Consider the following 27,073-nt stretch of genomic DNA (forward strand, 5'->3'; position numbering starts at 1 on the left):
GGAGTAATTCCTGAGTGCAGAGCCAGGAGTGACCCAAAAAGCAAAAAAAAAAAAAAAAAAGTGCATCCTTTGACTGGGGCAGAGAGCATGGAAGAATAACCACCATGAGCAACAGGCAGAATTCATCGAGAAGCCCAGTGACTGGGAGATAGGGCTAGAGCACTCTCAGCACCCAGAGACCACTGGTATGCTCCTCCCCCCCCAATAAACCAAAACAACAAATATTTCCATAAGAGGGAAAGGAAGCATGGGACCAAGAAGGTGAGGAAGAATTCTTTTAAAACTTCTGAACAGGGGCAGGAGTGCTAGTGCAGAGGGGAGGGCGCTTGCCTTTCTCACAGCCAAGCTAGTTCAATCTCTGCATCCCACAGGGTCCCTGAGCACAGAGCCAGGAGTAATCCCTGAGTATTGCCGGATATGACACCCCCAAATTAAAAAGTACATTTTTGCATTTAGGGTGAAAAAACATAAGGAAGGATCAGTGCTGGACTCAAACAGTCTTAAATTTAGGATGTTTGGTGTGTTTTTTTTGGCCTTTGGGCTGGTGGTGCCCAGGGCTTACTCCTGGTTCTGTGCTCAGGGGTTGCTCCTGGTGGGGCTTCAGGGACCATATCATGGGATCCTGAGTTCAAACCTGGAGGGCTGCATGCAGGCTAGTGCCCGACTCACTACGCTATCTCTCTGGGCCCTGCCAACAGAAATTTATGAAGCAGAAATTTATTAAGAAATTTTGTCTGAGCAAAAGCACTGAGTGCTTTTCAGGCACTCAGTGCCCAAGGACTGGCTCAGCGGTCAGCTGTGAGGAAGGCTGGGAATACGGCTGCTGTGAGTCGCCCGAGAGCCACCAGCACATTGGCCTCCGCTTCTCATCCTCCTTAGCGTGCCCGCCCAGCACGGTGCTTAGGGCCATGGGGATCCAGAACAGCCGGATCCACAGGTAACTGAGGCCCAGGCCACTGCCACGGGCATGACGGGGCTCGGCTTGGGAGTGGCTGCCCCGCGCTGCCTGGGTTCAGCCACCCGGCTGGGGGACGGCCACCACACTGAGGTCACTGCTCAGATTTAGAAGCCAGTCAGGCAGGGCTTGGAGGCACCCCCGGAAAGGAAAGGGGGACCCAAAGGAGGGGGACTTGTAGAGTGCTCATGCCCTCAGGCTCATGACCAGGGGAGCTCAGGACTCGGGACCGAGGTCATGCAGAGGGGTCCAAGCAGTTCTTTGTCTACTCTTTTTGTTTTTTGGGGGGCCACATCCGGTGCTCTCAGCTCGGGGCTGACTCCTGCCTCTGAGATGAGGGATCGCTCCTGGTGGGGCTCGGGGGACCCTGTGGGGTGTTGGGGACCGGACCCAGGCCAACAGGGTGCAAGGCCAGTGCCTACCCATTGTGTTATCTCTCTAGCCCCTGCCCTCAACCAATTCCGGAAAGCCTCCAGCTCGGGGAGGAGGCAGGTGGGCTGGGCAGCCGGGAGGGGTCGCCTGTCGCCTGACCCCAGGGCCTGGGTGGGGGAGGGGTGCCAGCCAGCCTGGAAGGTGGCCCCTGTGGGGTGCAGTGGGGGCGGGCCTGGGAGAGACAGCAGCAGGTGACGCATTCCCGGGCTATAAATAGGGGCCTAGCGGCTGCCCGGCAGCAAGGCGACTACAACATGGGGTCTCGGAGGGGCCTGGGCCATGGCTGGGGTGCAGGCTTGCGCTCCGGGGCCGGGGGCGACAGCGAGGATGAAGGGCCGGTGTGGACGCCAGGGCCGGCCAGCCGGAGTTACCTGCTTAGCGTGCGACCAGAGGCCAGGTGAGGGCACCGCCGGGGGACCGGCAGGCTGTGGGGTGTGGGGCTGGCCTGGGGAGGGTGTTGCTGAGAGGGGACAGAGGGACCCGGAGGCCTAGTTGGGTAGAGGGCACTGGAACCTGGAGATCTGGGGGCAGGACTCGTGGTGTCCGCAGTCCTATTGGGGGGCCTGAGTGGGGGGTGGGGAGGGGTCCTGGGGATGTGGACAGGCCAGCTCAGCCCTCACTGAAGTCCCTCCCTTTGACCCTTATGGCCTTGGCATCAGGCCTCAGGCTGTGCGGGGCTCAGGAAAGGGGAGCAGAGTCTGATTTTGGGGTGCTTGGGTTTCAAAGTGGGCCAAGTCTTTTTCCTGACTTTCCCTGGTGCCCCCTCCCCACCTCAGCCTCCCCCAAGCTCTGCTCCCCGCCTGCTGCCTGGCCCAGATTCCACAGTCAGTGATAAGGAGGCCATGAGGAGCTGAAATTCCTCCGGGCTAAGCCCTGAAGCACCAGCCCTCCCAGATGGGGGGGCGGGGCAGGGCTGGGCGGGGGAGGGGGCTACACTGAGGGGCCGCTCCATTGGGCATGGGGAGTAGATGTGTGTTGGGGCCTTCCTGTGGGCCGGGACCTCGGCTGCTCAGGCTCTGTAAGGGCTGGTGAGGGACTGATTGGCCTCTGAAGATCCTCCGCTGTCCCTCGGACACAGCCCGCTGGCTGGCCTGCCAGTGTGGGACAGGGATGCCCAGGGAGGGCCTCACCAGTGATGCTCTCCCCCCTGGACCCAGTGGTCAGGAGGTGCAGCTGCCCCAGGACACGAGGATGGAGGAACAGCGTCTGGGCACACGGACATTGCCATGGAGACAGCACTGCCCACTCCCTTTGGGCACCGGCCTTGTCCCCCTCTGGAGCCTGTGTCCAGGGTCATGGACCAGAGCAGGCCTCGTGGCCCACTTGCTGCGGAGGCGCACAGTAGCTGCCCCTCTGGGTAGCGTCTGGAGAAGCCCTGTCCGAGGACAGGCAGGAGAGGTCGTACTGGCCCCTCCTCACCGATGGGCTGGCTCTGTTGACCTTGGAGCCGGGAAAGTTCATGTGTAACCGGAACTGCTTTCTGCAGAAAACTCCGACGGTGTCACATGTCTGGGGCCCGAGCCGAGGGCTGGAATCAGCTTGAGTCTGAGGCCACAGGCCTGCTGTCCGGCACTCAGGCCTCTGCCAGAGCCCCCCCCCCCAGGTCTCCCTAGAAAAGATGAAAGGAAAATATGGGCACTCAGAGCTCGCCTTGGAGGGACTGGCTGCATGCCAGGCCACCGCCCCTTCCCTGCAGAGGCCAACAGAGCAGGACAGTGGAGGCACTGCAGGATGGGCCATTGAGAGGTGCCGGTAGTTTTGCCAGAATGGGACCTGTGGCCTTCCCCCAGTCCAGACTCGGGCTCCTCCTCTGCCCTGAGGGGACGGAGCTGGGCCCACACCTGCAGCTGCTCTTGCCCTGACCAGGGCTGACTTTGGGCTGGCCGCTGACCCCACAGAAAAGAGCCACACCTCCAGGAGATAGATGTTTGTGTCCAGAGGGCGCAGAGTGAGGGGGGCTGGAGGAGGCAGTGCAGGGGTGCAGCGGGAGCCTCTGTTGGGGCAGGGGGACGGGGTGGGGAGGAGCCTTGAGGTCTGTCCCTATTAACTCGGCCCAGAGGAACCCTGGGAGAGCCACCCGACATTTCCTGGGAGTCTTGGTCCAGGCGGAGCATGGACTGCCTGATAAGGGCTCAGGCCACTGTCTCCCCGTGCACCCCTCCTCTGGCCCCTTGTCATGGACGGACTCCCGGCCCAGGGCCAGCTCCAGGAGGTCTCACAGCCCTGCATGCATTCTCGGCCATCACCAGGTCCCCAGGACCTCACCCTCATGGGGAGGGGAGGTGTGTAGGGTAAGCTGGAGGTGTGAAGAGCCAGTCGGCTGGGTGCAGCTTCTGGGGGACTCGCAGGAGCTCCAGGAGCCCCCCCATTTCTCAGAGACCCTGGTCTCGGTGGACTTGGAAGGTTCAGAGCGAGTGTGGGCCAGGCAGACTGTCTGAGACTTTCTGGAAAAAAAAAAAAAAAAAAAAACAGCATCAGGGGCCAGAGCCATAAGACAGAGAGCATTTTGCTCTTGGAATTCACGAGACCCTCTGGGGTGTCAGGCTCTGTCTCTCTCTTCTTGGGGCCCTCAACCCCCTTCTGTGTAATGAAGGTGCCCTTAACTCGACAGCAGGCCTACCACATGCCTGACTCTAATCCTCTAGGCCAGCCTGTGGGAGCCCTGAGCCCAGTACTCGAGAGCCAGCAAGAGCCATCAGCCTGGGCCCCGGTGGGCCTGAGCTGCTGCCCGCAGCATGGGGTGTCCAGCCGGAAGCTACCTATCTCCTCTCTCTCCCCCTTCTCCCCAACCGTGGCCAGCAAACTCCAGCAGGGAAGGGTGTGGCTGGCTGCAGCAGGCCTGCCCAGTGTCTGAGGACCCTTTCTGTTGGGAAGGTTTGAAAGAGGCACTCCCCTCAGCCCTCCCGCCTTCACTCCCTCTCTCCCACCCATCCCTGGGCCCGAGTCTGGGAGCTGCAGGAGCCGAGGAGGAGGGAGGCTGGCTGAGCCCTGGGCCATGCTCCCGGGCAGTACCTGGTGGCGCTGCTCGGTGCTCTGGCCACGAGGGTGAGGGAGGGTGAAGCGTGGGAGTGGAAGGGCAGCAGGGAAGGCAGCTGTGGAGCGTGGGGCGTGAAGGGTGGGCACCCACATGTGGGAGCCCCCGGGGGCTAGGGCTGTGCTGGGGGCTTTGCTGCAGGGGGCCAGTTTTGGTTATGAAGAGCCAGCACGAGGTCAACGGTGGGTGCCCAGATGCAGGAGGGAGTGCGGGCACAGCCTCCCAGGGACTGTGACAGAGGTGGCCCAGGAAGGTTTGGGCAGACAGACTGGAATTCTTACCCAGTGGGCTGGGTAGTCAAGAATCAGGAAGGGCATCCCTTGGGAGGGGCGGGGGTCCCTGCCCCGCTGCCCGTGAAGGGAATCACCAGAGTTTGAATTGAAGATCACCAGAGTCAGACATTGGGCCCCTGAGCAGGGCCCCCCATGCCCTGCCTCCTCTTCCTCCACCTGCTCCCCCAGCCTCTGTAAGCAGACGAGCACATTAATGCATCCCTGATTCTTCCCCAGCCTCTTGGGGGCTTCCAGGAATGCAGATGCTTCTTTCAGGAGCGGCCTGGGGCTGGTGGGCTCTGGGGCGGGGAGCGTGGCTCCTCGAGTTGGTGTGTGCGCGTGGTGTGGGGACCGGGCGCCCCCTTCATACAGCCCTGGGGGCCTGCTTGGTACCTAACTCCTGATCCGCTGCCCTTAACGAGCCCTTGGTTTCAGATACGCTGGTGGCCGGCCCGAGACCGAGACAGCTGGTCCCTTTAATAGAAAGGTGCTGGGTGGCTGCGTGGAGCTCGCCTCTCCCACCTCCCCGTGGCTTTTCCTGCCTAATGGTTCCATTTGCTGTTTTCGCTTAGCTTACCAAGCAGCCGGCCGTCCCACCCGGGCCCCGGAAGGTAACGGCGTTGCGTGTCTCGGGCTGCACTTCTTGGGCCTCTGGCACTAACCAGGCTGCATGGGTGGAGGGAGGGCTGGGGGCCGGGCGGGAGGGCGGTGGCGTGGGCATGGGGCTCACCCACCTTGGATGCTGCATGGGCATTGGGGAGGGGTGCAGGGACCCTGGAACGGGCAAAGGGTCCACAGAGCCTGCTTTGTCCCTCTGTGTCCACTCTGCCCCTGCCCTGGTTCCAGAATTTTGTAGCCACGCCCCTTCCCACTTCCGTCCCACCTTGGGCACTGTTTTTCCAATGTGCCAGCTCACTTCCCCTCCCCCTGTCCACCCTCTGCAGCCTGGGCTCTGAGGCCCAGCCCTCTCCAGGATGAATTGAAGGGGATCACCAGAGTCAGACTCCTGAGGCCACTGGCCACCATGTGCCCCCCCCTCCAACTTGGATGGGGATGCAGCAGAGCCCAGCTGGTCTCCTGGGCTCCCAAATTCTCTGGATGCAGCTCTGAAGGTTTCTGGGGGATTCAGGCTCTTGGGGATCAGGAGAGAGGATCCAAACTATTTCAGGAATAGCTGGAAGGTGGTGGGTGACAAGAAAAATGATCCCTGGAAGGGCAGGGCTGGGCCCCTTGGAGCTCCTGGAGGGCTGTAGCTGAGGTTGGACTCGTCCTGGAGTGTGTAGTCAGGGATGGCATCACGGGCCCCTTACTGAACGCGTAGCAGTCTCCTTCCCCAGGGTCCTGCTCCCCGCTCAAGTTTCCCAGCGGCCACACGAGGTAGCTTAGCCCAGGCACGGAGTCCAGCCAGCTTTGCTTCCCCTTCACACGCGCCAAGAAGGGAATGGGCTCCCGAGCCTGAGAAACTAGGCTGCCCTTCTTGAAGCTGGTCTTGGCCTTGCTGCTGGGTCCAGGCTTGCTCGCTCTCCCCAGGGGGACAGCCTCAGAGCCGTGCCGAATTGGGGGCAAAAATCAGAGTCTAAATTCTTCTGGCACCATGCGTCAGGGTTTGTTTTCCCCCCAAGTCGGCACCAGCCGCTTGCCAAGTACAGTGTTCGGGGAGCACTGGCTGTTCTCCTTAGGGCCCAGGGAGTGCGAGAGTGAGCGGGGAGGGCTCAGAAAGCCTTACACAGAGCCAAGGCAAGTGTGTAAGTGTGTGAGGGATTGGGGTTCCCTTTCTGGGCCGCCAGCATTCCCAAGGCCCGGGCACCTGCATTCCCTTCTCCATTCCAGACCTATCCCGGAGCACCCCCTTTCATCTCAGGCCGAGTGGTCGCCTCAGAAATGATTTCCTATTGGGTCGGGGCCACAGTACAGTGGATAAGGCGTTTGCCTTGCACGCAGCTGACAGGGGTTCGATCCCTGGCATCCCATAGGATCTCCCTAGCACCGCCAGGAGAGATTCCTGAGCCAGGAGTGACCCCTGAGCATCGCCGGGTGTGGCCCCCAAACAGACAAAAGCCAGAGAAAGAAACGAGAACCTGGAATGGACTCAGCCCGGGGCAGCAGTCAGGACAGACAGGCACGACCTGGCCCCTGACTCCAAGGCACAGAGAAGGGCAGCCTTGGAGGCCTTGCCATCCACTCAAGTCCCGTGCTTGCCCCCCCACACCCCAGGTCCTTGCCGTGGGGAGTGCTGCTCACATGGGGGGTGGGGGCTGGGCACCGCTTGCGCACCACGTCCGTCTGTCACCTGGCCCCGAGGCCGCGCTTCATGCCTGAGGCCGCATTGTCTCTGCTGGCCCGCGGGAGGGCTTGGCATGGGGTTTGCTGCCCTCCCGCCCCCCGACTGGGGTGCCCCTGGAGTCTGGGCAGCACGAGGGAACGCCGCGTCCCGGCAGTGGCCGCGGGGAGGATCTATTTGTGGTCTGGGAGGTTTGCAGTGTGGCCCAGGCTGCCAGCCACGGCGGGGTTAGCATTTGAGCATGTGGTGCCCGGTGATGGTGGGGGGAATGGTGGGTGGAAATGGGGCGTGGGGGGGGGCGGGCATGGGGAGATTCCAGCCAGCGCTCACCCGAGCCTCTCGGAAACCCTCGTCCCCCAGGAAAGGGAATCTGGCAGCGGATGCCTGCTTTCCTCCTGCAGTGCCTGCTTGCGTACACGGGCACTGCAGGAGGGGTCCCTGAGTCCTGGGGCGGGTTTCCCTCCGCTCTGTAGTGCTGGGGTCTCCATCACGGTGAAGGGCGCAGTGAGACCCAGTTTAGGGCCCCCGCTGGGCCTGGAGCTCTGAGAAGCCGCCCTGAATGTGTCTCTGCCTTCCCCCAGGAGCACCTTCTGCTCCATCATCGCGCAGCTGACGGAGGAGACGCAGCCCGTGTTCCAGACCACGCTCAGATCCCGGGCAGTGTCCCAGGGCAGCGATGTCAAGTTCTCCTGCGTCGTCACTGGTGAGTTGGGGCTGGCTGTGTGAGCCCTTCTCCCCAGCCTGGACACCTGGTCTGGATTTTCTCAGCTCTCTCTGGTTTAATCTCCTCGTATGGAGTGTGACCTCGAACCCTCCCCACTTTTCTTAAAACCTGTCTTGGGGGTGTTGAGGGGTAGGAAATTGGGCAGGACACTACCCTGGCATGCTGTTGAGCCAGTTCAATCTCCAGCACCCCATCTGGTCCTCCTAGCCCCACCAGGAGTGATTCCTGAAGTGCAGAGCCAAGAGTAAACCCCTGAGCATCGAAGGGTGTGACCCAGAACAAACAAACAAAACAAAAAGTGTTTTGTCTTAGGTAAAGCCTCTGGCCTTCAGGTAGACTTCACAAACAGTGGGGCTTAAAAAAGGGGCTTTCTAGGCTGCAAACCCCCAGCTCCCCTGTAGAGGCCAGGAGGTGGGATTGGACAGTGATTTCCCTGGTAGACCCTGGGTGCCTCGCCTACCAAGTGGGGCGACCGTGAGACCGATGCCTAGACAAAGAGCACTGGCAGTGAGCGGGGCCCACAGTTGTGCCGGGTAAGTGGTGGACAGGCTCTGTAGCGTCTGTGCTGGGGGAGGAGGGTCAGGGGCCCCGGGACTGAGAGGAGTCCCTGGTCCAGGCTACCCTGCAGAGACTCTCCCTGCCCCCCCTGACCTGCATCACGCTGGGAGCTCCCTCGGGTGTTGCCCCTGCTGGCCATGCAGTCAGCAGTTCTGGGCCCCAGGCCCAGGTTCCCTTGCTTTTTATGTAGATGGAGGGTGTTGGTGGTGCCACGGTGGCATGCCCTGCTACCGGGAGACTCGTCTGTCCCAGCCAGCTGCTCTTCTTCTCTGGGACTGGGTGATTCTGCCCGACCCCACAGCCTTGGAATGCAGAGGTGTACATGTCCCTTCCCTTTGTCCACCCCAATGCACGTCCTGGCTTTGATCCCGAGCACCCATGGGTACAGCCTGGACGTCCCCCAAGCGCCACTGGGCCTGAGCATGGAACTGCAGTGTGGCTGATCAGCCAGCACTGGCCTTCTAAGCATCTGAGCATGACGTGGGGTCACCCCTGTCACCTGTGACAGAGGGTTTGGGAATTGGGCCTTGAACTTAATCAGCTGGATGGCTTTGGACAGGGTCTTCATTTCAAAGGCATTGCTTTCCTCTGCCTTCAGTGGGGCATTGATAACCAATAACCCATAACCCTGGCACACCACAGGTCTCAGTAAACTTTAGCATTGTGTTCACGGGACCCTGGTGAGGCTAACGGAAACACTGGCTCTGAAAGCGTGTTGAAAGCTTTGCATGCACTCGCCTCTTTCTCCTTCAACTGAGCTGCTTCCACCTGGGAGCAACTGGAAAAGGGGCCAAGTCTTGGCCGAGTCCCAGCCCTCGGTCTGCTGCCTGGGATGTACTGTCTGAGGTGTGAAGGGCAAGAGGCAAGCCAGGGCTCCCGGACCGCCAGCGCTGGGCAGGTGTGCGTGCGTGCATGTCCAAGCGTGCATGCCTGTGAATGTGTGTGTGTGTGTGTGTGTGTACATGTGAGTGTGTGTGTGCGTGCCAGCAAATGTCCACGCCTGCCTGTGGGCACACACACAAGGCCACACACGTACACCACAAGCTGGATTGACCTTTCCCGTGTATGTGTGTGTATGTATATATGTTTTGGTGAGATAAAATAGTTTTATTTAAGGACCTATGAGGAGAGAGAGACCACATACAAGAGAGAAGCTGCTCTAGAGGGGAGAGAGCAGAAGGTGCCTCATGAGCAAAAAAGAAGGAAATAAAGGGCCAGAGCCATTATTTGAGAGGGCACTTGCCTGGCAGGTCCATCCTGGGTCCATCCCCCGGCAGGTCCCCTGAGCACCACCAGGAGTCATTCCAGAGTGAAGAGCCAGGAGTAAGCCCTGAGCATCACGTGTTTTAGGTTGGTTGATGTGTGGGGGTCTCAGGATGGCACAACCTCAGCTTTCATGGTTTTAGATTTTTATTTTTTATTTTTTTTGGTTTTTTGGTGATACACAGGAATTACTCCTGGCTCTTGCACTCAGGAATTACTCCTGGCGGTGCTTGGGGGACCATATGGGATGCTGGGAATTGAACCTGGGTTGGCCGAATGCAAGACAAATGCCCTATCCACTGTACTATCGCTCCAGCCCCCTGGATTTTAGATTTTACAGCTTGAGTTCACCGAGAGATTGGGGGAAACCTTCCCAACTAAAGGGAAGGTTTCCTGAACCCATAGCCGCCCTACGCATCCAGGCTGCTCTCATCTTTGTGAGGACACGCGGAGCGCCCTTCCTGTCCTCCCCACCCCCTCTCCCCAGCCCTGGGGTGTGATTCATGCGGCAGTGCTCTGGCAGGGGTGAGGTCACCCCCTGGAGGCGGGACACCTGTTCTGGCCAGGCCACACACACATGATGTAACTGGGGGCTTTGCGCTCAGTGGAAACACAGGGCTCGCTTTACAGCTGGGGCTGCCCAGAGTTTGTTCTGGGCTGCCCAGCCCCCCCCCAGTGTGCCCTCCCCACCTGTCCCCCCACCTCAGCCTGCAGCCCTCCCATCAGCCCTGCCCTCGGGTGCCTCCGCCTGGACCTACTTCCACGAGGCTCCCTTTTCTGTGGCAGGAACAGTGGGAGGCAGCAGAAACGGGGTGTCAGGAAGGTTTGGTTCCCGCCCCCGGGGGATAGATCCGTGAAACACCCAGAAGAGAAAGGAGTCTATTATGGGCGCAGGATGAGGCCACAGAGGCGGTCAGGAATCACTCTTTATGGTCTGTTCATTTTGGTGGGGCCACACCCAGTGGTGTTCAGGGCTTACTCCTGGCTCTGTGCTCAGGAATCACTCTGGATGGTGCTCGGGGGACCATGTGGGGTGCCGGGGATGGAACAGGAAAGGCAAGTGCTACTATCTTTCCGGTCCTGGGAACCCACTCCTCTGAAATTCTGTCCCCCCTCGGAGGCTGTCCAGATTCTGCTCAGGCCACATGCTTGTCCTTGTCCCCAGTCAGGTGTGGACTCTGCACATTGCCCTTCACTCACCTGCTTGCAAGCATGTGACAAGGGTGTCTGGGAGGGCAGGAGACACAGTGGTCGGCTGTGGCACTGACTGGGCCGGGCTGGAGCGGCTGCTCAGAATCCCCGTCTCCACCTTTCATTCCTCTGTGAACATCAGCTCTGCTTTTTTTTCTCTTTTTTTTATAGTATCTTTTGATTCTAGTCAGTGTTTCTTTTTATTTTTAAATTTATTTTATTTTTTTATTGAAGCTCTGCTTTTTCCATCTTGCTGCAGAGCACGCTGTCAGCTTCTCGGTCCCTATGGCGGACATGGCTGTACCTTTTCAAAGTAAAATTTCCAGCTAAATATAGGGGCTAGAGAGCTAGAACAGGGCTAGGGAGCTTGACTTGTATGTGGTCGACCCCGGTTGGATACTCCCAGCACCACGTACAGCCCCCGCCAAGCATTGTCAGGAGTGATCCCTGAGCACTTGGTGGGTATGGCCCAATTTTTTTTTTAAAAAATTAAGGTCTACAGATTTTTCGAGGTCCTAATTCCGAATTCTAGCTTAAAGAATTAGATTAGACTGGCTGGGGACAGTCAGCTTTATGCCACGGAGAGAGGGTAATATGGTAAACAACTGGATACTCTTTAGGTGGATGCCACAAGATGTCACCAGAGCCTGGGCAGACAGTGTCACAGCTGTGAGCTGGTGGGTTGGTAGGTGTCGACAGAACGAATGGAGAGGGGAGGAATGGAGAATGGATAGATAGAGGAATGAATGATTAACAGATGGGTGGATGGAGGGAGAGACCTGGATGGATAATTGGAAGGACAGATGGGGTGGATTTGTTAGATGGATTGACAGGTGGATGTACGTTTGATGGATTAATGTGTGCTGGGTCGATGGCTGGGTGATAGGTGAATGGGAGGATAGGTGAATGGGTTTATTGGATGGGCAAATAGATGAATATCTGGGTCTGGGTAGCTGATAGGTGTCTGGCAGGTGGGCGGGGTGGGTGGGAGAGCCAGCAGGCTAGAGTATGAGGGTCCTTGAAACGATGACAGTGGTTGTGGGGTGTTGGTGCCAGTGGGACTTTCATTGCAGTTGAGTTATGGAACAGAAGTACTTCTCTCCCAGCCAAGGGCTAGGGGCCTTCCGTCGTAGCAGGACTCCAGTCGTTTTTGCCTTCCAGTTGCCGACAAGGTGGCATGGTGACCCAGTCTCCTCCTGTTTCCTTCTCAGGGTACCCCGAGCCCGAGGTGACTTGGTATAAGGATGACGTGGAGCTGGACCGGTACTGTGGGCTGCCCAAGTACGAGATCACACGTCAGGGCAACTGTCACACACTGCAGCTCTATAGGTGAGGAGGGGCCCCGTCCCATCCTTTCTGCCCAGGGGGTTCTGCCGCCAGTGTCTGGCCTGTCCTTGGCCGGGGTGGGCTATTTCCGACAGCCAGGGAAGAGGGCTCGGCCCACAGAAACATGTTCCATGAGGTCAGCTGCCAGAAATAGCTCCCGTGTCATCACGGTGGCCGCCAGGACTGTGCACACATCACCTGCTTGCACAGGGAGCCTGCCGGGACCCCATGTCTCGTCGCTCCCAGGAGGGCGACCTTGGCCAGCTCACCGCATGCTCTCCTCGTCCCCTCCCCTGTGCAGGGTGAGGAGCCGGGGGGACCCCCATGACTAAGCCCCCACCCCTCGCCCCAGGTGCGAAGAGGAAGATGCAGCCATCTACCAGGCCTCCGCCCACAACACCAAGGGCATCGTGTCCTGCTCCGGGGTCCTGGAGGTGGGTCCCATGACCGAGTACAAGATCCACCAGCGCTGGTTTGCCAGATTAAAGCGCAAGGCCGTGGCCAAGATGCGGGACGTGGAGCAGAACTGGAAGCAGGGCAAGGGAGCGGCGGGCGAGGCTGACGCCCTGAGGAAGCTCAGCCCCGACCGATTCCAGCGGAAACGCAGGCTTAGTGGGGCCCAGGCACCCGCCGCCCCCAGCAAGGAGGTGGAGGTCGCGCCCCCCCGGGCCTGGCAGGCTGGGGAGGCTGAACCTGGCCCGCAGCCAAGCCTGGGGCTATCCCAGAGTGCGGATCCCGGAGAGCAGCGGACCCCCAATGGCGAGGCTGCCCCCAAGAACGGCGAGGACAGGGAGCAGAACCTGCTGGGTTACATCTGTGAGGCCATGGAGCTGAGTGCCCGTAGGACACCCCCCAAGGGGTCTGGGCCCAAGAAGAAGAAGAAGGACGAGAGGCCTCTGCTGGGAAGGCGGAGCCCCCCGACTAACGAGAACTCGGCCCCCAGTTCGGACAAGCCAGATGCCCAGGGGCCCCTGGGGACTGTGGTTGCCACAGACGCAGCTCAGCCCCAGCCTAGAGGCAGGACTGCAGGTGGACAGGGCAGCCCTGTGGCAGAGAGTAGCAGGCGGTCAGCACCAGACTCTCCAGGGCAGGCCCTGAGCCCCCCAGCCCCTGCCCCAGCACTGTCCCCACTCTCTACCTCACCCCTACCCCCTGCCCAGGCATCTGTCCCTGCCCCTGTCCCTCCCCGGGCCTCTACCTCATCCATGACCCCCGCCCCCGGCCCTGCCCGGGCACCTGCCCCTGTCCAGACCCCAGTCCCTGACCCTGCCCGGGCATCTGCCCCTGTACAGACCCCAGCCCCAGCCCCTGTCCAGACCACGATCCCTGACCCTGCCCGGGCATCTGCCCCTGTCCAGACCCCATCCCCTCCCCGGCCACCTGCCCCTGTCCAGACCCCGGCCCCTCCCCGGCCACCTGCCCCTGTCCAGACCCCAGCCCCTGCCCAGAAACCTGCCCCTGTCCAGACCCCGGCCCCTCCTCGGCCACCTGGCCCTGTCCAGACCCCAGCCCCCGCCCAGAAACCTGCCCCTGTCCAGACCCCGGCCCCTCCTCGGCCACCTGGCCCTGTCCAGACCCCGGCCCCTCCTCGGCCACCTGGCCCTGTCCAGACCCCAGCCCCTCCTCGGCCACCTGGCCCTGTCCAGACCCCGGCCCCCGCCCAGAAACCTGCCCCTGTCCAGACCCCGGCCCCCGCCCAGAAACCTGCCCCTGTCCAGACCCCATCCCCTCCCCGGCCACCTGCCCCTGTCCAGACCCCGGCCCCTGCCCAGAAACCTGCCCCTGTCCAGACCCCGGCCCCTGCCCAGAAACCTGCCCCTGTCCAGACCCCGGCCCCTGCCCAGAAACCTGCCCCTGTCCAGACCCCATCCCCTCCCCGGCCACCTGCCCCTGTCCAGACCCCGGCCCCCGCCCAGAAACCTGCCCCTGTCCAGACCCCGGCCCCTGCCCAGAAACCTGCCCCTGTCCAGACCCCGGCCCCTGCCCAGAAACCTGCCCCTGTCCAGAAACCTGCCCCTGTCCAGACCCCAGCCCCTGCCCGGGCATCTACCTCACCCCTCCGTCCTATCCCTGCCCCAGTCCCAGTTTCTGTCTCAGCTCTCATCCCTGCCAGGGCCCCAGCCCCGGCCCCAGGCCCAGACGTGTATTTCTCCCTGAAGGACTTGTATGCAGAAAGCACCCAGACACCTGGGCCTCAGAGGGAAGAGGATCCCCAGTCCTGGGGGGTCCCAGGGAAGGCCCCCAGCCCTCGCACAAGCGGCCCCGGGCAGCCCACACCCTCCCTGGTCCCTGAGGCCCCGAGGCCCTTCAACAGGAAGAGGTTCGCCCCTCCGAAGGCCAAAGGGGATCCTAATGCTCCACCAATCCAAGCTCCGGACCCCACAGCCCAGAGCTCAGAGAAGACGCAGCTGTCACAGGCTCCTGCCCCCAGCCCGACGCCCCCAGCCCGGCGCAGAGCCGGGGCTCCCGGAGAGGTGAGTGTGGGGAGCCGGCTGCTCTGGGAAGCTGAGCTCAGCGGGCAGCTGGTGAGCTGGGGCTATTCATAGAGGGGGCGAGGCAGGGTCAGGCCTGGCCCTGCCTGGGAATCCACGGCAGGGGGGAGACGGGCAGCAGAGAGCGCTTTCTGCCGGCTCCACCCAGCCGGGGTTTGGGGAGGGGGTACCAGGCACAGTGCTCTGGCGCCTCTCGACCTGCTTCTCAAAGTCGCACAGGTCTGCCTTGATCTGAGGCTCCATCTGTGCTTCTCTCTCTCTTTAATTAAAGAACTGTGATTTACAAAGTCATTGGTAGTTGTTTTAGGCACATACATATATACATATACATACATATATAATATTTTTATTTATTTTATTATTTATTTTTATTAAAATTTTAAAAATATTTTTAATTTGTATTTGTTTTTAAAAAAATAGTGTAGGAGTACTGCTACTTGTTCAGCCATTGATGAAGCTGATTGAGTTGGGCATGAACCCAGCATATATATAATATTTTAACATCAGTCTTACCACGGGTGTTCCCAGATTCCCTCCCCACCCCCACCCCCTGGCCGCCCCCTGGGCAGGCACTTGACAAAGTCCCGTGGTCTGGTTGCAGCTGAGCGCTGGTGTTTTCCGTCTCGCCTCCATGGCTACGTTCTGTCTGCACTTTCAGAGCTCGGTGGGGCTCTGTGGCGCTCCGAGAGGTGTAGGCGGGTGACGAGGGACAGGAAGCAGGATCGAGGGAGAAGGAGGACCTCGGATTTGTGGGGAGAGAGGGCCACCGTGGCGGAAGGATGATATTTGTGGGAGACTGGGGGTGGGAGACACCCCCAGGCACAGAGGGAGGGGTAGGGAGTCGCAGTGGGGCTGGGGGAAGGCATGGCGTGCCCTAAGGCAGAGCTCCAGGGCTTGGACCTGGGTCCCAGCAGGCAAGGCCTGGCCATGTGCCCTGCTCGGGAGATGAAACAGTGGCCGAAGCCCCCAAGCCCCCTGGCTTCTGCCTTTTGTTCTTGGGTCACAGCCGGCCCAGTGCTCAGGGCTGACGCTTGGCTCTGTGCTCAGGGATCACTCCTGGCAGGACTCTGGGGGCCCTATGTGGGGCTCGGATGGAACCTGGCTGGCTGCGTGCAGGGCAAGTGGCCTCCAGGCTCTGCTGTCTCTGGCCCAGTGTATGTGCTTATGTTTTGGGGAAGGGGCACTCTTGGTCCTGTTCCAGTGTGGTGGCAGGGCTCAAACCCAGGGCTGCCCCCATGCCAGGTTTGCATTCTGCCACCTGAATTTTACTCCCAGCCCATTTTTTATTGTTTATTTTAAGTTTTTTTTTTTTTTTTTTTTTTTTTACTTTTTGGGTCACACCTGGCAATGCACAGGGGTTACTCCTGGCTCATACACTCAGGAATCACTCCTGGGGACCAATCGCTCAGGGAACCATATGGATGCTGGGAATCGAACCTGGGTTGGCCGCGTGCAAGGCAAACGCCCTACCCGCTGTGCTATTGCTCCAGCCCCCTTATTTTTAATTTTTAAAAAATTGAGCCACCATTTAGATACATAGTTACAAGTTTGTTCACCGTTTTGTTTCAGTCATGAAACCCATGACAGCCACTCTCCCTCCCTCCTTCCCTCTCTCCCTCCCTCTCTCTCTCCCTCTCTTTCTCTTTCCCTCTATCCCTCTATCCCATTCTCCCTCCCTTCTTCTCTCCCTTTCTCTCTCCCTCTTTCTCTCCCTTGCTCCCTTTCTCCCTCTCTCTCTTCCTTTCTTCCTCTCTCTTCCTCCCTCCCTTTCTATTTTTCTCCCTCTTTCTCTCCCTCTCCCCCTCCCTCTCCCTCTCTCTCACTTCCTCTCTCTCTCCCTCTCTCACTCTCCCCCTCCCCTCGCCTCTCTCACCCTGCCTACCCCCCTCTCTCTCCTTTTGCCCAGTCCCCCCTCTTTTTTTTAAATGCAAGGAAAACCATTTTTGTGCTTTGTTTTGAGGTGCAGGATGCCTCCCTCCTGTCAGCCCTCACGCTCTGCCTCTGAGCTGCGCAGTCTAATGGAAACCCTCCAGGGTTCACACTGGCAGTGTTCCAGGACTCCTGCTGGGCTGGGCCTGGAGTTCAGGCCTCCGCCCTGTGCGTGCTCTGACACTTGAACCGTCTCCCTGGCTGGCCTGCAGGTTGCATGTTTATTTACATTCCTGTTCTTAACTTTTCTACGTGGCCACTTCCTCATTGACAGCAGCAGAGTCTCCCAAGGCTCAGGGGCTCAACTCTCCTCTCTGATGGCATTTAGTAATGCCGGTGTTTCACTCTTGTAAACTCTGGTGTGGTGACTACCCTTATCTCGAAGTCCATTTCCACGTCTCCCGAGGCTGAGTACTGACGTTATCAGCAGAATGAATACGTGACTCTTTGGAGGCTGAATTCTGAGAAATGGAATTGAGAAATGGAATCGCTGGGTCAAAGTGTGGTAGATGTTAATTTTAGCTTTGCAAGATAATGCCAGATGGTGGTGGGGTCTGTCCCCTAGACCCTGGCCACAGACTGTTCCTAAATGTTTTGTTCTTTCCGACTGGGTTCTTAGTGTTTATCCCCGAGGGTGAAGCTGAGCTTCTAAGCAGGGGCGTGTCCCTGCCAGACTGTGTTTTGGAAAAGTCACATAGGGGTTCGAGGGGTTTAGTGAGGGCAAGAGTCATGGGGACAAGCCAGGCCTGGCAGCAGTGAGGACAGCTGTTGGCAGTCTGAGTGAGCTGTAGGGAGGGAGGGGCAGTAGGGAGGTGGTGATAACGGGGAAGTGGGTTCCATAGGACCCCACGCCTGAGCAGCTGGGGGACACGGCCAGCGCATCCACCTTTCATCCAGCAAGTTTTCACAAGGGGGGGCTGGAGCAATAGGACGGTGGGGAAGGCTTTTGCCTTGGACGCAGCTGGCCTGGGTGCATTCCTTGGCATCCCATATGAGCCTTGTGCCCGTCAGGGAATGACCCCTGAGTGCAGAGACGGGCACAAGCCCTGAGCTGTGACAGCTGTGGCCCCCAAACAAAAAACAAGCAACAAAAGTTTTGACCCTTTGTGTGAGCGCATCAGCTTCTTCTTCCTAAATGCATAGCCCCACAGGCCCATGTGGTTATTTCCTAGCATCCTGATGTCAGACACAAAGTCTGGATATCTTTGCTGATGGGTGTTTATTGCCCCCAAATCTTTCTCTTGTTGGTATCAGTGCTGGCACAGTCTTTGGTTTTGGCTTTTGCACCACACCCAGCTGTGCTCAGGGCTGGGCTCCTAGTTCTGTGCTCCAGGGCAAGAGTCTATCTACAATATTTTTTGTTTGTTTGTGTTCGGGTCACACCTGGTGGACTCAGGGCTGACTGCAGGCTGTGCTCAGGGATCACTCCTGGAGGGGCACAGGGGCCATATGGGATGCCGGGGATGGGATTGAACCTAGGCTGTCTGCATGCAAGTGCCCTACCCCCTGGACTATCTCTCTAGCCCTCCTGGCTACACTTTTGTATGATTGGCAGGTTCTATAAGGAGTTTTTGAGTGGAGAGGGGGGTGGTGGAGGTGGTTCCGTAAGATTACAATCTTATTCATGCCATGTGTATATTCAGCCCCAAGGGACAACAGTGCTGAATAGATTTGGTCAGTTCCTTTGCTTTCCAAACCCATAATAAAAATCTCGGCATACTTCTATTTTCCCCATAATTATACCATTTCTTCAGAGTCCTATATTCAACTAATTAAGTTCTATTAATTTGGATAACTTGAATGTGTGTGTGTGCGTGTGCATGCACACATGCGCTGAGCATCAAACCAGGACTTCACACATGCAAGGGGGTTTTTAGATACGGAACCACATCCCCACTATAACGATATATATTTTAAACTCCTTTGGTCCGTGTTTTGCTTTAGGTTTCTGTGTGGTGCCTCTGTTATGCCTGAATGATTGTTGTTGTTTTTAATACATCCAGAAGGAGAGGCTGGAGCCATAGCACAGCGGGGAGGGTGCCTGCTTTGCACATGACTGACTCTAATTCGATCCCTGGCATCCCATAGGGTCCCCCGAGCACAGCCAGGAGTGATTCCTGAGTTAGGAGTAACGCCTGAACCTCTCATCACCGGGTGTGGTCCCCAAAAATCAAACTCCAGAAAGCCAAAGTCAAACACGAGAAGGACACAGAGCACCTCTGTCTGTCCCCATGTAGGCAGGTGCCCGCACCCCACATAGATGGGGCCTTGGCTGCATGGGGCCTGAAGCTTCCGGCGTCTTCTAGACCCTTCTTGTCTGCTCTCCTCCTCACGCCCTTCCTTCCTGGAGCTGGGCACGCCCTTTAACCACCACTGTGGCTTCTGTGTTGCTGGGGGTCAGTGAGACCCCCTGCTGGCTGAGGGCCCTGCGTGGCGCTTTGCAGACAGCGTGTGTTCAGAGGGGCAGATCTGTTGTGGAGGCATTATTCTGTTTGGATGGGGGTGGGGGCGGCATCACTCTGAACTCAGCTGTAATGGTGGATGTGCCTCTCCCTGTCCACTGGGTCCCACCCTGGACCATCTCTGAAGTCAGCTGGTGGCTTGGAGCCCTGGGGTGAGGCAGGAGGGATGGGGTGGCCCAGGCAGTCCCCCAGAGAGATGTGCAAGGGGTGGGGCATCCCTGCCTCCAGTCTGGCATTCAGGATGGCCCCGTGGACAAGGCCTTCGCCTGCCACCCCGAGGCCTGAGAAGCTGGGGGCCAGTTGCCCTGGGGCGGCTGGAGGGAGAGAGTATGGGAGGGTGGCTGACATTCTCGCATCTGTCCCTGTGTTCACAGGTCCCCAACGCCCCAGCTACTCTGCCTCCTTCTCCACTGGGCAACCCTCGGGCAGAGCGGGATCCCGCTGGCCGAGGCATGCCTGCTAGTCGGGTCCCCACAGAGCCCGTGGACACAGCGGCCCAGGGGGAAAAGTCGACGTGCGCCGACCGCATGGCTAGTGACCGGTGGAATGCACAGGTGGAATGGGGGCCACGGGGAGAGCGGAGGACCACGGTGGACGAGGCCGCTGGAGAGAGAGGAAGGCCTGAGCCTGACCAGAACTCCCTGGAGGACGTGGTGGCCCAGGAAAGGCCGGGGACATGGGCAGAAAGGACTCAGGAAGATGGAAGGATGCAGGATGAGAGGAGGCAGGAAGGAGAGAATTTGCCCACAACCATGGATGGTCAGCTAGAGAAGGGGTCAGTGAGTGGCCTCAGCCCACAGCCCCTAGCCCCTGAGCCACTCCCTTCAGAGGGGTCTCCTCTGAAGACCGAGCCCCCCGGGTTGACGCCTCAAGCGTCTGCTGCCGCTAGTCCTGGATCTGAGGAGGCCGAGACCCCTGCCTCTGGGAAGCAGCGGGCAGCATGTCCAGACCCGGCCACTGGTACCCGCACACGCCCCCGACAGTGGCCACCCGAAGATGGCCCGGAATCACCAGGAGGGGCAGCGCAGCTGGATGGCGGCCTGACCCTCCCCGGGCCACTGGAGCAGCCGCCTGGGGAGCCGCCATGCGTGGGAGCAGCCGGCTGTCCCCCAGCTGTCCTCAGCGCAGGGGTGTCCGGCCCCAGCAGCTGCCCACAGGAGGGGCCACCCAGCGCAGCAGCTCCTCCGCCCCTGCAGGCCGCCCCCCAGCAGGGTCAGTCGGGGGACGCCCCGGCACCTAGCAGGCACGGGCACGCACCACGCCCCCAGAGCTGTGACCCAGGGCTCATCGACTCCCTGAAGAACTACTTACTGCTCCTGCTGCAGCTGTCTGGTGCCGAGCCCGGCGTGGAGGTGGCTGGCCTGAGCCCCCGCACGTCCCGCCGTCTCCTGCAGCAGGCGGGGAGCGACCACCTGGTGCAGAGCGCGCAGACCCTGCCCCTCAGCCCCTGCACCTCCCGCCGCCTCACGGGGCTCCTGGAGCGGGAGGCGCAGGCCCTGGATGAGGCTGCCCGAGGCCCCAACCCCGGCCTCTCCGTCCCCGCCATTGTGGTGGGCGAGGAGAGCCCTGGGCAGGAGACGCCTGAGCCTGTGGACAGAGGCCTGCAGGAGCCCCTCCCTGCAGAGGGCAGCAGCCCGGAGCCCCCCCAGGGGCAGGCACAGGCGAGCCCAGAGGAAGCCCCCACGGGCCTCCCTGGAGCGACGCCTCAGGAACTGGCTCTGGGGGCTCGGAGGAAGCGATTCCTCCCCAAGGCCAGAGTGGCAGGGGAGGACAGGGACAGCCCCACAGTGTCCCCCCGGGGGTCCAGGAAGGGCCTGGCGCCTGGCTCTCCAGGGCGGGAGAGGCGGTCCCCCACCCAGGCCCGGCGGGCCAGCCTGCTGGAGGTGCCGCGGGCTGAGGAGGAGCCGGCAGAAGTGGGCACAGAGGCCGCCCCTGAGGAGGCCAAGCAGGACGGCCCCGCCAAGCCCAGCAGAGCCGCAGACCCACTGAAAGGTGAGCAGGGGGGAGGGGTGGCCTGCCAGTAGGCTGCCAGCCCAGACTGAGCCTCTGTGTAAAGTGCTCCTGGTGCCATGCCCGAGTCAAGGATGGAACCAGAAGCACTGCAGGTCCCTGGGGTTAAGCCACGTGGCCTCAGCTTCGACCCCTCTCTGTAGCGCTGCCTGGTCCAGGCTGGGGGGCCCTGGGGGCCTCTCTCCTGCTGGTGGGCTCCGAGGGAGCACGCTGGGGGTTGGTGTGGACACTGGGATCTGGTCAGCTCTCACCTGCACCTCGAAGATCCCCGGGGGTCAGGGGGTTGCCCAGAGAGCCCCCAGCCCCGCAGCCTGCCCTGCCCTCAGCCCCGCAGGTGATCCGGAAGATCCGGGTGGAGGCCTTTGCAGACGCTTCTGGCAGTTTGAAGCTCTGGTGTCAGTTTTTCAACCTCCTCAGCGACTCGGTGCTGACCTGGACCAAGGACCAGCGCCCAGTGGGCGAGGCGGGCAGGAGGTCGGACCCCTTGACCCTGCCCTGGGCCCTCTGCCCTTCCCCCCTCAGTGGGCGAGGCGGGCAGGAGGTCAGACCCCAGGACCCTGCCCTGGGCCCGCTGCCCTCCCCCCCTCAGTGGGCGAGGCGGGCAGGAGGTCAGACCCCGGGACCCTGCCCTGAGCCCACTACCCTCCCTCACAGCCCCCCGCCCCCCCGCCTTCGTGCCACTGACCCCCAGGACATGTCCGCCACCAGGCAGGCGAGGCTGAGGTGTCACGTCCCCCCATGCCCCAGCCCATGCTGGTCTGCACGGCATCCCTGTGACCCCCATGTCCCCGCAGCTGGGGGCAGGGTGTACCTCACGGGCAGGTCCCTCCTGCAGTGCAGGGGATGAGGGGCCTGCGGCCCTGGCCATCGTGCGGGCGTCGAACGTGGACTGCGGCGTGTACCACTGTGAGATCCGGAATGAGCACGGGGCCGCCTCCACCGACTTCCGCCTCAGCCCTGAGGGTGAGCCCCCGAGACCTGCCCCCCTGTGCGGCGAGGCCGGGCACAGGGCGGGAGCTGGGGGCAGCCACGGTCACTTCCTTCTTTCCACAGTCCTGTCTGGCTTCATCTCCAGAGAAGAAGGCGAAGGTTCGGCGCCCCGAGGTAGGAGCTGGGGTTCCCACGGGCCGGGGAGCGAGGGGGGCTCGGCTGCTGGGAGGGAGGAAGGTCAGGGGTCCTGCTACTCCTTGGGTCCTGCAGGTGTTTTGTCTCAGTCAAACATGGGGTCTAAGAGGGGGATAGTCTGGGGCTGGGATGATAGAAAAGCAGGGAGGGTGTTTGTCTTGCACGCTGCTGACCTGGGTTCAATCCCCAGCACCACGTAGGTCCTCTGAGCACTGCCAGGAGTGATTTCTGAGACCAGGAGTAGCCCCTGAGCACTGCAGGATGTGGCCTCCAAACCAAAATAAAACCCGGGGGCTAAAAGGGAATAGTCTGGGGACGGGAGTGATGGGTGTTTGCCCGGGTTCCATCCCTGGCACCCCATATGGTTCCCCCAACTCCGCCAGAGGTGACCCCTGAGCACAGAGCCAGGAGTCTGCCTTTAGCGTTACTGAGGGTGGCCCCAAAACTGAAAAAGGAAATTGTCTGCTTGTCGGCTTCAGTGCTGATCAGGCAGGACGGAGTCTCTGGCTTCCGCTGCTTGCTCTGAAGTTCCCCCCGACCCCCACCCCAGACACTGGCCTGGCTGCCGCTGGGGTGGGGGACTCAGAGGGCGAGACAGGTGGCCGGCGAGCAGGCAGGCGGGGGACGGGGCGCCTGTTTCCCACCTGTGTCCTTCACCCTCAGTGGGAGAAGAGATCGAGATGACCCCCATGGTGTTTGCCAAGGGCCTGGCGGGCTCCGGCTGCTGGGGGGACAAGCTCTTTGGGCGCCTGGTGAGCGAGGAGCTTCCAGGCCGGGGCCGCGGGTGCGGGCTGCGGAAGGCGTCTCGGGCCAAGGTCATCTACGGGCTGGAGCCTATCTTCGAATCAGGCTGCACGTGCATCATCAAGGTGTCCAGCCTGCTGGTGTTCGGGCCCAGCAGCGAGACCTCGCTCCTGGGCAGGAACTACGATGTCACCATCCAGGTATACACAGGGGCACAAGTCATCTCCGCCCGAGCTGGCCCTGGGCGAGAGGCCGTGCGCTTGGGCCACTGGGGCTGTGCTTCAAGCAGTAGAACCCTCTGCCGCTGCCCTCCGACAGGAGCGGGGTCCTGGGTGCCGTTGTGGGTCTGAGCGCCCCCTTCTGGTGGCACCATTCTCTCCGTGGCACCATTCTCTCCGTGGGTAACCCCAGGTGCCAGGGGATTGCCTGGAGGCTGCTGTGAACCAAATCCGAAAGCCTCTTAGTTGATGAATGAGAAAATCAGGGTGTATTCAAGGCCGGGCGCAGGGCAGGAGCGGGGGGCAGCTACTCTCCCGGCCTTGCCTGGATGGGGTGGGGGTCTCTCCCTGAGGCAGAAGTCGGTGGAGTGCCGAGGTGGCGGGGGTGCGGAGGGCACACGTGTGCTGATCTGCTTAGGGGTCCCCATCACCCTCAGGGCTGCAAGATCCAGAACATGACCCGGGAATACTGCAAGATCTTTGCGTCTGAGGCCCGTGCCGTGCCTGGCTTTGGGGAGGTGCCCGAGTGAGTGTGTGTGCTGGGTGCCGGCGAAGGGTGGGCGCTGGGGTGCTCAGATCTGTCGTCTTGAGCGTCTGCAAAGGACAGGATTTCATAGCCTCTCTGGGGCACCGTCTACATCACAGCAACACCAAGAACGAGAACCCCTGGGTGGAGCCCGGTGTCCCCGCCTGCCCCCTGCGTGCCGACGTCTCCCTGAGGCAGAGTCAGGGCATTGGGCCCCTGGGGCAGGACTCAGCCGTCCCCGCTGCCTGTGCTACCCTGAGTCCGGTCTAGGCCTTCCCAGACTGTGGGTGGCTGGGCACCCAGCCCGGTCTGGTGGGGTCTTCTCCAGAATGTTCCTTTTGTTACCCGCGTGCCCACTATGCTGTCCTCCTGGCTGGGCCTCCCCTGCCCCACTGACCTCAGGGCGGGCAGGACTGGGCACTGATGGGGTGGGGCTGCCCGTGCAGGGTCATCCCGCTGTACCTCATCTACCGGCCGGCCAACCACATCCCCTACGCCACACTGGAGGAGGACCTGGGCCGGCCCCTGGAGGTCCACTGCTCTCGGGAGTGGGGTGGCAGCGACACACCCGGCACCTCTGAGGCCTCACACAAGTGCCAGACTTTCCAGCACTGGCTGCTGCAGTGGACCAACGGCAGCTTCTTGGTCACGGACCTGGCGGGTAGGCGGGGTGCGGGTAAGGGGGTATGGGTGTGTGTGTGTGCAGGTGCGTGCGGGTGTGTGTATGCAGGTGTGTGTGTGCGTAGGTGTGAGTGTGTGTGGGGGTGTGTGTGAGAGTGTGTGAGTATGTGTGCAGGTGTGAGTGTCTGCAGGTGTGAGTGTGTGTGCAGGTGTGTGAGAGTATGGGTGTGTGAGTGTGTTGTGCAGGTATGTGTGTGCAGGTGTGAGTGTGTGTGCAGGTGTGTGAGAATGTGTGCGGGTGTATGAGTGTGTGCAAGTATGAGAGTGTGTACAGATGTGTGCATTTGTGCAGGTGTGCGTGTGTGAGTGTGTGTGTAGGTGTGAGTGTGTGAAGGTGTGTGTGTGTGCAGGTGTGAGTGTGTGTAGGTATGTGAGTAAGTGCGTGTGTGTGCAGGTGTGTGAGTGTGAGTGTGCAATTGTGAGTGTGTGCAGGTGTGTAAGTGTGTGCAGGTGTGTGAGTGTGTGCAGGTGTGTGAGTGTGTGTGGGTGGGTGTGTGAGTGTGAGTGCATGTATGTGCAGGTGTGTGTGCAGGTGTGTGAGTGTGTGCAGGTGTGTGAAGGTGTGAATCCTTGTGTGCGGACATGAGTGTGTGTGCACAGATATGAGTGCTCGTGACCCAGAGCCGAGCACCGGGCTCCTCCTCTGCCCGTGGGTGGACAGGGCAGGGCCCCTGAGGTCTCACTTGAAGCTCAGCTGCTCTGCCGGGACAGTCCGGACTGGGGACCCTCCCCACAGGAGGACATGGGTCTCAGAGAGCATCACACAGGGCCAGCGAGTGGGCCTGACGGTGTGGGGCCAGGGGTCAGGTCACTCATGTGGGTGCTGAGTCCTGGGTGCTTATGAGTCTGAGACCCCATCAGCACTCCACCTCCTTGGGGGCTTTGGTGTCTGCACCCACCTTCAGCCCCTGTCTCCCAGCTAACCTGCTCAGAGGAAGCTGTGGGCGAGGTGGCCGGGGCAGGGGGCGGGATGGAGTCGGTGTCACGTGCACGCTGGGGGGCCCGAAGGGGGCCCTGCATGAATCGGGGGGGGGGCCTCTGACCTGCTGCACCACGAGAGGGGCAGAGACGTGTGGGGTGCCCGCCCCGCTGCCCTCAGCGCCCACCTTGTCTCTCCTCAGGGGTCGGCTGGAAAATGACGGATGTGCAGATTGCCACCAAGCAGGGGGGGTGAGTGTCCCGGGAGGTCTCTCAGGGGTCAGACCCCCTCCTGGGCCTGTCTCAGGGGGGCCACCCGCCCCCTGGGGTCCCTGGCCCCCTTGAGAGTGCCAGACTGGGAGGAGCGGGCCCGGTGTGCATGGCCGCTGGGGACAGGTCGGGTGGAGACAACGCCCGGCTGAGCGCCCCTTTTGCCGCAGGTACCAGGGCCTGAAGGAGAGCTGCGCCCCAGCGCTGCTCGACCAGTTCGCCGCCTCCCACCGATGCAACGCCTTCTGCGCCATGCTGGGGCTGACGGCCCTCAAGGGTCCCGAGCCGGCCCATCCCCAGGGCAAGGCCAAGGGCTCCAAGAGCCCATCTTCGGGCAGGAAGGGCCCCCAGCTGAGCCCCCAGCACCAGCAGAGAGGCCTGGCCAGTCCCCAGGGCACGCGGAGGGCCACCCCCAGCTCCAAGGCCAGCGCTGCGCAGCCCCGAGATGGGGCCCCCAAGGCCCAGGGCTTGCAGTAGCTCCGCCGAGGGCCTCTGCCCAGCTGCGCCCCAGCGAGGAGCAGACTTGGGGGCTACCCCGGATCTGGCCTCTCCCGGCGTGGGGGCACCCCCTCCCCCCTTGAAGTTTACACTGGCCATTGCCGGACAGACGCCCTGGGCCCCTGCCCACACCGGCTGTGCCCCGGGCTGCCTTGACTCACTGCACCTCACTCACTCGGCCCTTCTGTGCCTGGCCCTTCTGTGCATCTCCCTCTCCCCACCCAGCACACACTCACCTGCTGCCCGCCCCGCATGCACCCCAGCCTGACCCTCGCCCACACCCCCTGCTCAAGGAGGGCTGGACCCCGCCTCCCTCTCACTGCCCACATGAGGGCGGCAACACCGGGCTGTGGACTCGGTGGGGGCTGGTGCCCCAGCCCAAAGGGGTGGAATGCAGCCAGGCGGGCCCCCACCCCAGCCATGAACTCTGCATGGGGAGTGTATGTGTCCCGATTCTGGGGTGGATGCCACCCACCCGTGGGTGCAGGGACAGTCCCTATGTCTGGGGGTTGGAGCCTGCCCTCTGCCCCTGCCCTCTGCCCTCTGCCCTCCTGGCCTTGCTTTTAGGCTTCAGCCCCGGGTCCTTCCCGAGCACCCTCCTGGAATGGGGGTCTGGAGCCGCCTCCACAGAATGCAATAAAGGCATCAACTTTGCCCCGCTCTCCTTCCTGTGCCGTGCTTGGGGGTGGGCAGAGGTGCAGGCCCCTCTCTGACTGCACCAGGGGCCACAGACAGGGGGAGCAGGAGACGTGGTGCAGCCCCAGCCAGGCAGCCCCAGCTCTGGCCTCATTTATTTATTTATTCATTTTTTTTGTTTGTTTTGTTTTTAGGCCACACCGAGCAGTACTCAGGGCTGACTCCTGGCTCTGTGCTCAGGGCTCACTCCTGACCATGCTCAGGAGACCCCACGGGGTACTGGGGATCAAACCTGGGTTAGCCATGTGCAAGACAAGTACCCTCCCCTCTGTGCTATCACTCCAGCCCATCTGGCACGGTTCTGGTACATGGAGTCGCTGGCTTTGTCCCTGAGTAGGGCACCTGGCACTTGGGCCTTGGAATTGCTCCACCCAAGGAGGAAGAGAGAAGGGAAGAGGGAGAGAGGAGAGAGAGAGAGAGAGAGAGAGAGAGAGAGAGAGAGAGAGAGAGAGAGAGATGGGGGGGAAG

At 61.0% G+C, this 27,073-nt stretch overlaps 1 protein-coding gene across 3 annotated transcripts; it reads left to right on the forward strand.

The window, feature by feature from the left end:
- Positions 1-1,586: 1,586 nt before the first annotated feature.
- Positions 1,587-26,937, forward strand: ALPK3 (alpha kinase 3). Of its 3 annotated transcripts, XM_055141065.1 has the most exons (14): positions 1,587-1,784; positions 5,266-5,304; positions 7,556-7,677; positions 11,922-12,039; positions 12,389-14,510; positions 19,294-20,911; positions 21,256-21,403; positions 21,765-21,892; positions 21,983-22,033; positions 22,718-22,998; positions 23,454-23,542; positions 23,989-24,203; positions 25,345-25,393; positions 25,582-26,937. In XM_055141065.1, exons 1-14 carry the CDS (start codon positions 1,642-1,644, stop codon positions 25,886-25,888), a joined length of 5,430 nt encoding a protein of 1,809 aa, XP_054997040.1. In that variant the 5' UTR covers positions 1,587-1,641; the 3' UTR covers positions 25,889-26,937. The 3 variants fall into 3 exon arrangements, with proteins under 3 accessions (XP_054997040.1, XP_054997041.1, XP_054997042.1); XM_055141066.1 differs by lacking the exons at positions 22,718-22,998; positions 23,454-23,542 and having other exon boundaries at positions 25,582-25,719; XM_055141067.1 differs by lacking the exons at positions 22,718-22,998; positions 25,345-25,393; positions 25,582-26,937 and having other exon boundaries at positions 23,989-24,129.
- Positions 26,938-27,073: the final 136 nt, after the last annotated feature.

Source organism: Sorex araneus, chromosome 6, assembly GCF_027595985.1.
Source record: "Sorex araneus isolate mSorAra2 chromosome 6, mSorAra2.pri, whole genome shotgun sequence".
NCBI lineage: Eukaryota > Metazoa > Chordata > Mammalia > Eulipotyphla > Soricidae > Sorex > Sorex araneus.